This window comes from Mus pahari, chromosome 12 (genome assembly GCF_900095145.1).
Source record: "Mus pahari chromosome 12, PAHARI_EIJ_v1.1, whole genome shotgun sequence".
Lineage (NCBI taxonomy): Eukaryota > Metazoa > Chordata > Mammalia > Rodentia > Muridae > Mus > Mus pahari.
In genome coordinates, this window is record NC_034601.1 from 68,965,347 (window position 1) to 68,977,968 (window position 12,622).

The 12,622-nt window shown below is 41.1% G+C and overlaps 1 protein-coding gene across 2 annotated transcripts in view; it reads left to right on the forward strand.

Annotated features, from left to right (window-relative positions):
- The first annotated feature begins 4,688 nt into the window (after positions 1–4,688).
- Positions 4,689–12,622, forward strand: part of Usp25 (ubiquitin specific peptidase 25) — a 102,982-nt gene continuing 95,048 nt past the window's right edge. For both annotated transcript variants that reach the window (XM_021209257.2, XM_021209258.2), the window contains exon 1: positions 4,689–5,105. In XM_021209257.2, the coding sequence (XP_021064916.1) occupies positions 5,061–5,105 (45 nt within the window). In that variant the 5' untranslated portion in view covers positions 4,689–5,060. The remainder of the gene's footprint in view (positions 5,106–12,622) is intronic.

The window sequence follows — 12,622 nt, forward strand, 5'->3', positions numbered from 1 at the left end:
TTCTGTCCATAAATATTGCGGGGTCCCCAGTGATGGGCTTTCTCTGTAAAGAGCCAAAAGAGGGCAGCCACCACACCAGATGGAGGGCAGAATTTTTCATTAGGGTAATGGTTATCAATTGGCCCTGGGACTCCTGTTAATCTAAGAGCAAAGCAGGCATGATTTCTGAGTAGCCATCGAATATTGGAGAGATCGAGAGGCTGGCCCAGACTGGTTCTTAGGTGGTGGTGGGATTACTGAAAACATAAAGCGTTCACAGTCTCAAAGGTGGCAGAATAAAGAGTAGAGATAAAGTTTGTATGTCGCAAAACCCGACTTAGCAGGAAAACCCAACCTAAGGAAGTGAGTCTGATAAGATCTAAGACCATTCAGCAAGTACAGTGTAAGGGGTGCCACGTGGTGAAACTGGAGGTGAGAGAAGAGTAGCTTAACCTTTCCATTTCTCCCATGCTTCAGTCAGCCACCCCCGAATGTATTCACCAAAGACATGCTAAAGTCACATGACTTGAAGGCATGTACATGCAGGCCTATGCTCTCCACAAGTTAGAGTAAAACAAAGGTCTAGGAATCTGAAAGGAGCATAGGAGAACTTGGCCAAGATGGTATGGTAGAGATGGTATGGTATGGTAGAGCTAAAGTTTTCATGTCTATACATAAGATTTTTCTCTTTCCATACATACACACACACATACACACACAAAAATGTACTCTAAAAGTGGACAGATAAGGCCTATAAAATAAAATTACTTTCTTATTGTTTCATTTGCATATATATATGGATAATTTTTAAAAAATGTATGCCTGCCATTTTTTATACATCTGGAAGAAAGGTAATGAGGAAAGGTCTGAGGACTGTAACCCATCTTCAGTGTGAGAGCACCATTTGGGTCTTGCTCAAGGTGAGGTAAAACCATCTCTATCCATGCTATCAATCAATAAGATGCGTGCAGCCTTTTCTCTGTGCCGACCTTGCTTTCAGAGACTACTCTGTAACCAATAGTTTATATTGCTATATGAACTAGGTGAAGTCCTGTTTTTATTTATGTGTTCAGGTATGTAGGGATGGAGCCAGAAAACAACTCTTGGTTCTTTCCCTCTATCGTATCCTGGGTATCCTGGGGATCGAACTCAAGTCAACCGGCTTGGAGACATACAAGCAGTCCAGGTTATACTGATTCATATTTATATTAACTTTCAATTCAGAGAACATTGTCTGCAGCAAAACTATACTAATAGGAATGTCAATAGTGATAGAGCATGTGTAGAGTTACTACCCTTTTATGTTGCAAAGCAACTCTTAGCAATCTAAGAGGTTATGGGTTGGACAGCCAAAGACTATCTGAAGGCACCGGGGTGTGGTGTGTACAGATAAGGAAAGTATATTGAACATGGCTGGATTAGACTAGAGTACATTTCCAGAAAGTTTATACACTGAAATACTAGACTTTCCGACGTCAGGATCTAATTCTATTCAGAAGGTCAAACATGTGACTCTTTTTCAGGGACCTTCCAATATCACCCATATTCTTAGGGAAAGATACAGATAGGCTTATGTGTACAGTGGGACAAAGAAAATAGCCATTTGGAAGCTAAGAAGTGAAACAGCAAGAAAAACTTATACCTAGTCTGATCTCTGCTCCGAGATTTTTATCCCCCAGAACAATGAAGAAATCCATTCCGTTTAGGAATCCTAGTCTGTGGTCATTTGTTATGCGAAATCTAGTATAGTAACCTAGTACCAAGGGAGGTGCTATTGATAGCTAGAGATATAAACAGGGACATGATTTGTCATATAGACTGTTACGGCTAGGACCACAGGACATCCATAAGCAAGCTTCCTAGCCGCTCATGTGATTTAACAAGCACGTGTACCTGTGTTGCTGGACACTTCTGTACCTCATCTATGAGTATTCTACCGCCTAACAGTATCATTGTGACATCATAGAATCTCTTCTTTTCGTGTTCCCTTATTGTATCCTTTAGGTGGTCATGAAATTATTTTAGATTATCACTGCATGTCAAGGAGGAAAATAATTCTGATACTCTTAAGGTAGATTTGAGACTTTGTCATTTTCAAAACTTCGAATTTACATTATGAACTGAGCTCTTCTTTCTTATAAATGTCTTAAAATATCTTTGGCAACATAGTAGGCTCTCAGTGTGCAGAAATAGATCTCAAGCCTTCCTAAACAAAGTAAAATGTATAGTTAAGACAGAAAACAGTTTCTTGGTCCACATGTGTGCACATAAAAGATAATATTGAATATTAGAAATATTGTTCTTTTCTCAATAGAAAAAGTAGATTTTGGATTTGCCCTTAGCTTATTTGATGCTCACAAAGTAGAGTACCAAAGACTGGTGCATTAACTATATGCCAGATTTATTGGCTTATAGTCCCAGTGTGTAACTAGTCTAGACTGCAGGGCTCAGCCTACATCTACCAAGGACCTTTGTGATGCACCATACCATGGTAGAAGGTGTGTTGTATGTGTGTGAAACATGTGTGCGCATGATGTGACAAAAAGGAGGGAATTTGTTCATTCATAGTACTTTTTAAATAATTCACTCATTAGTAATTAATTCACGATGGTAGAATTTTTATATCTTATTCACCTTTCCTGGGGCCCTAATTCTCAATACTGTCGCTATGGACCTTAAGTCAGTATGCCCTGAAAAAAAACTCAGATCATATCATGATTAAACACTTTATTTGTATTTCACATGACATATATCTTTTCACCAAATATCAATAATATAGAGTAATGCAGTAGGGTAGGAGTTCATATGCAGTATTCTGTGATTCTACAGTTTCATCTACCAGGTCTAACAAAGCCTCTAAATACAAGACAAAGGTCTAAATACGTGAGAAGCAAAGCTGACAGATACACAAGTTCTCAAAACGGGCTTTTGTACTGATTTATGTTAAGTCACAAATTTCTGTTCTCCAATTATTCCAATTACAATCTTTTAAAAAAGAAACACATATAAGTTAACCTACAAATAAGTTGTCTCAAAATTATATACTTGGACAATTGACAGTGTGCTAAAACCCATTGAATGAGTAAGAAATCTTCAGAAATGAGCTGGAAATTAAATCTCTGGGTGGGCTATTAAACTTTTCTTTTATCTACTAGGGAGGTGGAGACTTTAAAACTAAGACTAAAGAATGGAACTCTGGGGGTTATTGTACCAAATTCCTGAAGTTAAAGTTGAATATCTGGCAATAGATTTTTAAAAAACATTGTAATAGTTCTTTCACATTAATTTTTAACTTTTTAAAAGTAGTGGTCCTAAAGATCAAATGTATAGCCCTGTGCATCCATGCTTGCTACTACTGAGATGTATCACAAATCTCAGGTAACTTTTGAACTTTTTAATGGAAGAAAAAACATTGTAAAACTTTCTCTGTGAATGAGAAGTTACAGAGCTGAGGTCTCTAACTGTGGAAATGTAGCTCTGAAGTCCATTCTCATGCTCTCCTGGTCTGTGTTCTCATAAACAGTGTGTGCTCTGGAATTCTTGAAGTATCCTTAAAATTCCTTGCCTCCAATAATTTCACCATTAATGAAGTCAAAATTTATAATTTGTCAAACGAACATGACAATTACAAGGAAGGAATCACAAAAGAGGGTTGAAGACATCCAAAAAGAAGATTAAATGTGGTTATAAAGTAGAAAGAGTTTATTACAAGGCTTTTTTTCTGAGTTACTATGATTATATAAGACCTGGTATTTCTTGGATCCTTTACCAAGCCTGCTTTCCTTGCTGTGGATTACATTACACCCTAACTTGTATGTGCACTGTATTATTGTATTTGTAAGCCTGTGCTCATTAATCTACCCTTCCCTGGGTCACAGTCTTACTCTGTTCCTAGTTTAGCTGGTGCAATTGAAGATATATTTCCAGATTTCTTACTTACTGTGAGGCTTTTCCTACAATTCCGTTTACAGTAGACTATTCCACATACGGTAGTTAATCGTTTGTTTAATTTGGCAACGGGGATATTAGAATTATACATCATCTATGCAGTGATTCTTTCATAATGTTGTTTGCCTTATGCCTATTCATTTATATTCTCTTCAGTAAATAAACCTTAAATCCCCAGTCTAGAGGTGACTGTCACACATTCCAGTGCATGAAATAAACCCAGAATGTCAGTCCTGATGTATGTAACGAATAGATGAGAAAAGTACAGTCCAGAAGCGTTCTGCTTATTTGACTTTTTTTCTTCCAGCAGGTTCATGGCTTGTGAAATTCCTAGAAAGGCGTGGGTGACGTAGTAAGTAGCTGGAGTTCTGGGCCCGCCCAGGTTTTGGGACATTACAGGTACTGAAGGACGTTGCTTGTTTTGGAAACGTTGGACAAGAAGGTGATCTGGTGTACTGTCCCATGGCTCTAGCCTCGACTGGGAGGTCAGAATGTCAGAGTTTAGCAAGAGCCTCAAACCGGTGCACAGTAACCTGCAGGATGGGCGGTTCTGGCTGTCCAGCCCGCGCGACAGGCGGAGCTTAGACGGAGGGCGGGGCCCACCAGGGGGCGGGGCAGCAACACAGCCCCTCCCTCAGCCCCCGCGGCGGGTCACAATGTAGGGTTAGGACGGGTGGGGCGGGGCAGAGCGTGGGCGGGGCCGGAGGGCGGGGCGGGGGCGGTGACGGCAGCGAGGGAAGGGCTGGAGGCGGAGTCGCGGCGGCGGGAGGACAGCGCCATTCCGGGTGGCCGCTCCCTCCGTCCGCTTGCCGCCGGCCCGCAGTGGTTCCCCGGAGCGGTCAGGCGAAGCTGAGTGCGAACGCGTGACGCGGCCCGGCTTGATCGTGCTCTCCGACGCCTGCGCCCATGGGCCGGGCCGCCGCGGATCAGCGGCGCTGAGGAGCGGGACGCAGAAGACCTGAGGCGGCCGCGGTGGCGCTCTCCGGTAGCGTCTCGCCGCTTGCCCGCGGGGCCCGCGTTCGCCCGCCGCCATCGCCTTCGCGCCCGGCTGGCGGGGGCGCCGTCCTCCCGGGCCGTCCGCGTCGCTGCCCCGGGCCCGGTAGAGCGCGACAGGCGGGGCCGCCGTGGGGGCCATGACCGTGGAGCAGAATGTGCTGCAGCAGAGCGCGGCACAGAAGGTGAGGGAGGCGCGGGCTGGCCGCCGCTCCTCGACGGGCCGCGTGGCCTCCCGGCCGGCCGGGCCACCCCGGGAGCGTCGCGCTCGGTTCCGCGGGGCTGTGTGCGGAGCGGGATGTGCAGTAGTGAGAGGCTTCGCGTCCACTCCCTTCTGCGGATTGCTCTCCCAGAACCGACGGCGCCGCGTCCCCAGAGTGACCCCCGCATTCCTCCAGTACTCACTCTGCTGGGCTTTGTAATTAAACTTTCTTCTCCTTCGCTTCCTTTTTCAGTCCCCTTTCTTTTGCAAGAATGTCACTTGTCACCCCTTTTGGACAGTTTCTCTTTCGGAGGTCTTATTGTGCCAGGCCTGTTGTTCTGCAAAAAAATGGACCTCCCCAAAACGAATTACCTGTCTTCCAGGGCAGGTACATCGCATCGACCCAGGGTGGAATCTGTACAAGTAGAGGGTTTGGTTTCTTTTCTTTATTTTATTCTCTCTTGAATATAGAAACTATCTCGCTCGTAAGGAGACCTTTATGGCTGTTATTCAAATCTTTTGTCCCCTAAGTTTGACCTTGCTCTCTTGTTCGTTCATTCTTTACTCTAGAGTCAGTTACACACAGAGTTAGGGGGTTCATCACATATTGCTTCTAGAATAGCATCTTGATAATTTTAGGCTTTACTTGAAGAATGTTTAAAAGCTCCAGCATAACTTGCTCCATGTCCTGAAGAGTAGATGGTCATTACGTGCTTTGCCCTCCCCCCTCCATCCTTACTGGTGTGAAAAGCATTTTGAGCACAAGGGAAATGTTGGCTTAGTTGAATTCTAATTGTAGGAGCAATTAGGTTTACAGTGAACAACCCGAGCCTTGTTTGGCTCATCAGTGTGAGTAATGGATGCCACACCCTGCTGTAGTTTTGGCACCAGGTACTCGCTGTAAAGACTACCTGTGCTTGTCTTTAAAGTGAGGCTTGTTGTGCTAAAAAAATAGACCAATACCTTCAAACAACCTCTTTTTTTTTCTTTTTGTCATTTGAATAGTTTTAGAATTTTATGTTCTTTGAGATAACCAAAGATGTCAGAGAATGTTGGCAAGTAGGGACAGTGTGTTGTTATTTTAGACACTTTGGTTAAAGTTGGTTTTGGAGCCTATTTTAGTCTATGCTTCTTGCACACTGAGAAGATTATGGCAAACTTTAATGTATTTGTGGCAGAAGAATTCAAGACTGAATAACAACGAAGAAAACAGTTGGCCTTCCAATTCTGTATGTTGTTCCTAGAACACTATAATCTTTAGATTTTGCTGTCCAATGTGTGCTGTAGTTTTGGTTGGAAGGTCATGTGATCTTAGGCATGTTAAGCAATAGGCTCAGTAGCATTTTCTTTATACTCATTTTGCATTTTAAAACTTCTTTATCTCACAGTGGGAAATGTTGCTGTCTTTTTGCTTCTCTTAAACTTTAAGATTGCAAGGATTTTATAGGCTTTGTCTTTCATTTGGACTAAACCACTTCTTTGCATAGTCAGATAGCTAACCACCTTGATGGCTCAGAACTCTATACATAAGTCTGTAGAATCAAGAATCAAATTACTGAAAGTTATCTCTGTTTTCTAGTCCAATATTCCTGTTTAATGAGCCTCCTCTCCCCAAAGAGCATATTCTCTTAATTCAAAATATTAACGTTGTGATGCTGTTTTTAGCATGTGTTAAGTATGTAAGATCATTTCACTGATAATTGGTGAATGCTTTTAGAGCAACATCATATATTTTTGTACATCCACAATATTTACTTTTAATTAATGATGTTAGGGACTGAACCTAGGGCCTCATCGTGCTAGCCAAGAACTCTACCAACTGAACTACATTTGTAGTTTCTTAAATGTGTTCCTTTCCCTTGTTAATACATTGTTATTTTGTGACCAGTATTAGAACAGAGTCAAGCTGTATGGTTATAAATTCTTTTGAAACAATGTAACTCAAAGTTTTAAAATGATGCTAGAAACTAGGGCTAGTTCTTTGCCCTAAGAAGTAGGAAGTGAACTCTATGCTTAAGAAGAAACAAAAGTGAAACTAATTTCACTTAGATGCTTCAAAGACTGCCAGGGAGAGGAGGGGCTATGTGGAGCAGGCTGCTGTGTAGATAGAATTTCAGCAGTTTTCTTTTCTTGTTTTTCTCCTCTCTAAAAAGTGTGCAGATCTGTTGACAGATTTTAAGTAAACGACCATCATAGTTGTTGGGATGATTTCCTTTTTATTGTAAAGAGCTGTAAGATTAGTATTTTTTTTAAAGCAACAGTACACAAAACTTCGTGTTCCTTTTCTTTTTCTTTTTCTGAAAATCTAAGTAACTCGCAACAATGTAATTCGAAGGGGCTGTGTCTTCCCTTCCTGTAGTCTCTGCTTAATGCCTGAAGATTGCCAAACCAGGAGTTAGGAAATGTTGGAAACCTGCGGAGAGAGCAGATTTTGAGAGGTTTGAGATGTTACAGCAAAGGATTTGGCAGTGTGTGGAGTCCAGGTAAACTTGCAGTTATTGTTTTCTTGGCCTTCTATCTTCATCCCTTGTGCTTGCTATTTGCCTTACTGTAGGATGGTTATATCTTAGAAGAAACTAGATACACAAATTCACATTCCAAATCCCAGTTCATTAGGGAAGGATGGGTAACTTCCTCCCAGGAATCAAGGTGACTTAGAGTTGATTGACCCTTTCACCAGGAAAGCAGCTCCGTGAGTGAGTTACCTGTTCTGCTGCCGAAGAGGACTTAGAACTGTTCTTGTCCCATGGTAGGACTCAGTCAATACTTCATGTGAATGGTTGTTGGAAGGAAAGCGAGTAGAGTGACTACTTAGGTCCCTAAGTAAGAACTGACATTTGGTTCCTGAGAAACAATGAGAGCTTGACAAACATCCAGGAAAGTAAGCCGTAGAAGGAACGAGACAGGATGTGGATTAAGATCAAAACTGCGCTCTGTGACCTTGGGCAACTCATGAAATGTCTCTAAGTCTTCTTGGAAAACTTTACACTTTGTAGACACGAGAAACTTCTTCAGATCCGAGTGTTTAACGGATCTAAGCAGGCATTTGTTATTTTTTAAGTGTAGTATGAGGATATATAGAGGCATAAATATCCTCTTCAATTGAAAAGAGTCAAGACAACAGATTATTCAAAAAGTGCTATCATTGTTCCCTCTATGTATAAATACAAAAAAAAAAGTAGTCAGAAAAGAATCCTATTAATTTTGCCATAAGTATCCAGGTATGCCCATCACTGAGAAAGCTGGGGCAGAAAAGTTCTCATTTCAGGCCAGCTGACTATATAGCAAGTTAAACTGTAGTGGTCTTGAGAGGGGTAGGGGAGAGGGAGAAGGAGGAGGGAAAAAGAAAAAAGAGATATTTATAATTTGTTATAATGGTTACCAGTCAAATTTTCTAAACACACCTTGCCACAATTCAAAAGCAGTAAAGCAGTTCACTAAAAAACACTGCCTTGGGAGCTGAAGAGCTAGGACAGCCACTAAAATGTCCTTTGCCCAAACATGAGAACCTGTGTTCGGTCTCCAGCACCCATGTAAGAAGCAGACATAGCAACACTCCTTTGGAACCCGACACTGGGAAGAGAGAAAGATGGATCCCTTACCAGAATCTGTGAGCATCAATCAGTGAGAGTCTTCAAGTCTCTGGGAGAAAGGGATTAAGGAACACTTCCAGCACTGGCCACTAGCTTATTATTACATGAGCAAGTGTGCACATGATACCTGTGTTTCAATGCAGGCACACCTGTCCCAATAAGTATTTGAAGGTCAGAGGACAACTTTGTAGTCACCTCTCTCCTTTCACCTTTGCCAGGGGTTCTGGAAATGCAATCCAGGTCCCCTGGCTTGAAAGGCAAGTGCTCTTACCTGCTCAACTACCCAGCTGACCCACTGCCTGCTTGATCAGTTCCAACGGTCCCCAGGGCTCAGTGCAGATGAGATATGCTTTCAGCAGAAACTGGAGTTTGAATTCTTTTCCCAGGCTAGGATTCTGGTGTAGGGATATGTCTGTCATTCGATGTGGGACAGCAACAGTGAACTGTAGCTCACAGTCTGTCACTCAAAAGGGAATGAGCTGGACTTTACCAAGTGCTCTTTGCTATAGACTTTTGGATACAGATGTTAAGTTATGTGAGATATTCAGCACCGTATTGTAGAGTACCACTTAGTTGGGGGCGATTTTTTTTTTTTTTTTTTTTTTTTTTTTTTTTCTGATTGAAGGACAGATTTAAGTGTTTTCAGCATTGGTAAGCTATGACTTAGAGTTGGTTAGTTTGGGCAAATCTTGGTTTTCACCTGGAACCATAGACTTATTTTTATGTTTTGTTTTTGCTATTACAATGCTTTTGAGCTTCAAACATCTTCCATATTTCAGTTTGTTTCTGAATATTTCCATGGCTGTGACAATATGGAGACATTGGTATATTTCTGGTTCTTCCTAGTTTATATATATATATATATATATATATATATATATATATATATATATATTACAACAACATATATATCTCTAATATATATTACAAAAAATTCATATACATATATGTATATATAAATAAAATCAAATTTTGTCAGCAAGTCTTTAAGTAGGCAAGCATATCTGTATTTGTCTTGGACAAATACATAGGAACGGAAATGTTAAAATAAACTCTGAAATTGTGACCCAGACTGCCATACTTTCTTTCAGGGAAGTTCAGTTGGTTTATAATTTCCTCAAGACTTGCTCTTGCTACTGTTTTATGCTTTAGCCACTTTTAATGGAAATTCATATTGGTTTGTGTTTCTTTCTGACTAACAGTTTTGGGGCCTTCTTTTGGTGATTATGTCCTGAATAACTTTTAAATATTACTTTTAATATAGTACCCTGTTTTCCCTTGACACAGTTATTAGCAACAGCTGACTGTTTTTCCCAATTGAAATGTTAAAAATGTTAAAAATGTTGTTAAAGCTAAATAATAAGTATAAATGTGTTTGTAAAATGAAGTCGCACAACCCATTTTATTTCTTAAGAGAATTATCTGATAAAAAAGCATCAGTGCTGAAAATTAGGAACCATTTTCTTTGTCATGCCTCAAGTCAAACATTCAATTTATCTCTTTAATTATTGATAGTACATACTCTCTAGAAATCTTCATAATGCATATTTTATTACCAGTGTATAAAATATTTTCATAGTGGATATATTGCCCCATGTACACAGTATCAGGACCGGTCTAGGTTACATAGTGAGAGCCTCTTTTAAACTACCATTGTCAAAAACAAACAAAAGGCCACTTGATCTAATTTATAATTTAGTTGGTGAAGAAGTTTTGGAAACAATGAAGTTTGGAGGAAAATGGTAGGTACAGGATGAGTTTAGACAATTGACTCAAACTGTAACCCTGCCCCTTGCCCCACTGCATCTGTTGGTATTTTATTGTTGCTTTTCAGTGGAAAAGGATTGGAAACATGAAGGGCCTTAGGCATCAGGGAGGAGCTGCCTGCTGAATTGAGAGCTAAGTTCCCGCTGAAGCAGGAAAGATCTATACAGGAATATGTAGAGAAGGACCAGGGAAGACTGGATGCTCTGTTAACACCAATGGGGACCGCGATTGTGCAGAGGTGTATGTAAAACATAGTGCTTAATTTCATGACAGTGTGCATGCAGAATCGAATGCCTTAGATCCTTAAGGTAGTGTTGTAAAAACCAGTTTGGGCTGGAGCTCCAAGCTTTCTGTATCCTCCTCTGATGCTGGGTCTGGAGATTTCAGCTAAAAGTCCTGGCAAGTCTTTCCCTGAAGCCTTGAGGGGAAGGGGGAGGGGGTGGGGGTGCTGGAAGGGAGAGAGGGAGGGGGCTGGGGAGTGGGGAGGGGGAGGGGAAGGGGAAGGAGGTGGAGGCTCAGGGATGGGGGAAGGGCAACACTGTTTGAAATGTAAATAAATAGCATAACTAATAAAAATAAGAAAGTGGAACAGTGAGTTCTGAGAAAGAGGATGAAAAGTAAACTAGAAACAGCTTTAGAGATTGTGTCTTTGGAAGGAAGCTGCAGCTCAGCGTAGTTTGCCTAGAGTCAGCAGACATTGTGCACCAAGCAGATTCTCTAAACTAATGTGGCCGTTTCCCACCTAGTGGAGCATCAGCTAGAGGATAATGATAGCACTGCGGAACTAGAAGGGTGTGTCTGTGCCTTGGGTGGCTGGCATTAGAGGGACAACAGCAGTGAACCTGAGCTTCTAGAGAGCTGTCACTAGGCAGGTGAAAACAGGTCACCTGGTGGCCAACCTTAGCTTTGGACTGTCTGTGTCCTGAGACAGGGGCAGGACTCTGGGTCACACCAAAGCTCTCTTTGGTCACATAGTCCTGTCCTGTGTGTCGTGGCTCCAGGGTAGCTACTTAGATCTTACCATTAGCTTATGCTGGGCTTCCTTGGGGTTGACATTTGCAAACCTCATGATCTGCAGATCTGGAGGGAAAAGGTGTTGCATTCCAGGTGGAATGCTTTGTAGGTAGTGTGTCTTGTTGTACTCTTTCCTTGGCTGGAGAAGCAGGTAGAGGTCTGTAAGCTTATCCCACTTCTTTCTCTCTCCCTTTTCCTCCCTACTTCCTGTGAACTTTCTAGTCACCTATTTCTTTCTACATGTATCTTAATTTAATCTCTCTCTCTCTCTCTCTCTCTCTCTCTCTCTCTCTCTCTCTCTGTGTGTGTGTGTGTGTGTGTGTGTGTGTGTGTGTGTAGGCACACATGTCGTGTCATGAGGAGGCCAGAAGACAGTTTGCAGGAGTACTTGTCTCTTCCGGTCACTATTCTGCGAATAGAACTTAGGTTACCAGACTTAGGGACAAGCATCTGTACCTGCTGAGCCATCTCATTGTCCCATTTGTCAAATTCTTAACTCATTTATTTTCTATTTTTTTAACTTTGGGATTTAAGAATCCTTTGCCTATTTTCTGTATTTTCTTAGATATGACTGACCATTTAATTTTCTTACACATTTCTTTGAATTAAAAATATTTAAATTTTGATGTCCTATTTTATTTTATTTCCCTAAGATTAGTTCTTTTAACTACATTTACTTTTTCCAGTTCTCTACTTCCAAGTTTAGTTTTAGCTTTGATGTTTTGTTTTTTCTTTCTTTCTTTTCTTTTCTTTTCTTTGTTTCTCTTTTTTTGTTGTTGTTGTTTTTTGTTTTTTGTGTTTTTTTTTTTTTTTTTTTTGAAACAGGGTTTCTCTGTGTAGCCCTGGTTGTTCTGGAACTCACTTTGTAGACCAGGCTGGACTTGAAGATGTTTTCTATAACCAATTTGAAGTTGTTTGTATTTGTGCTCTGAGGTATATGAAGCTTCATATATGATTTAAATTTAGTAAAATATATGACTAATACATGGTACAAACACGGAATTTCAAGGTTCACTTCATGTGGATATGTGATTGTTCCAGCATCTTTGTGTGAAAGGATAACAGTTGATATTTGAGTTAAGGTTAATTGACCATCCATGAGGAGGTTTGCTCTTCTCACTTGCCT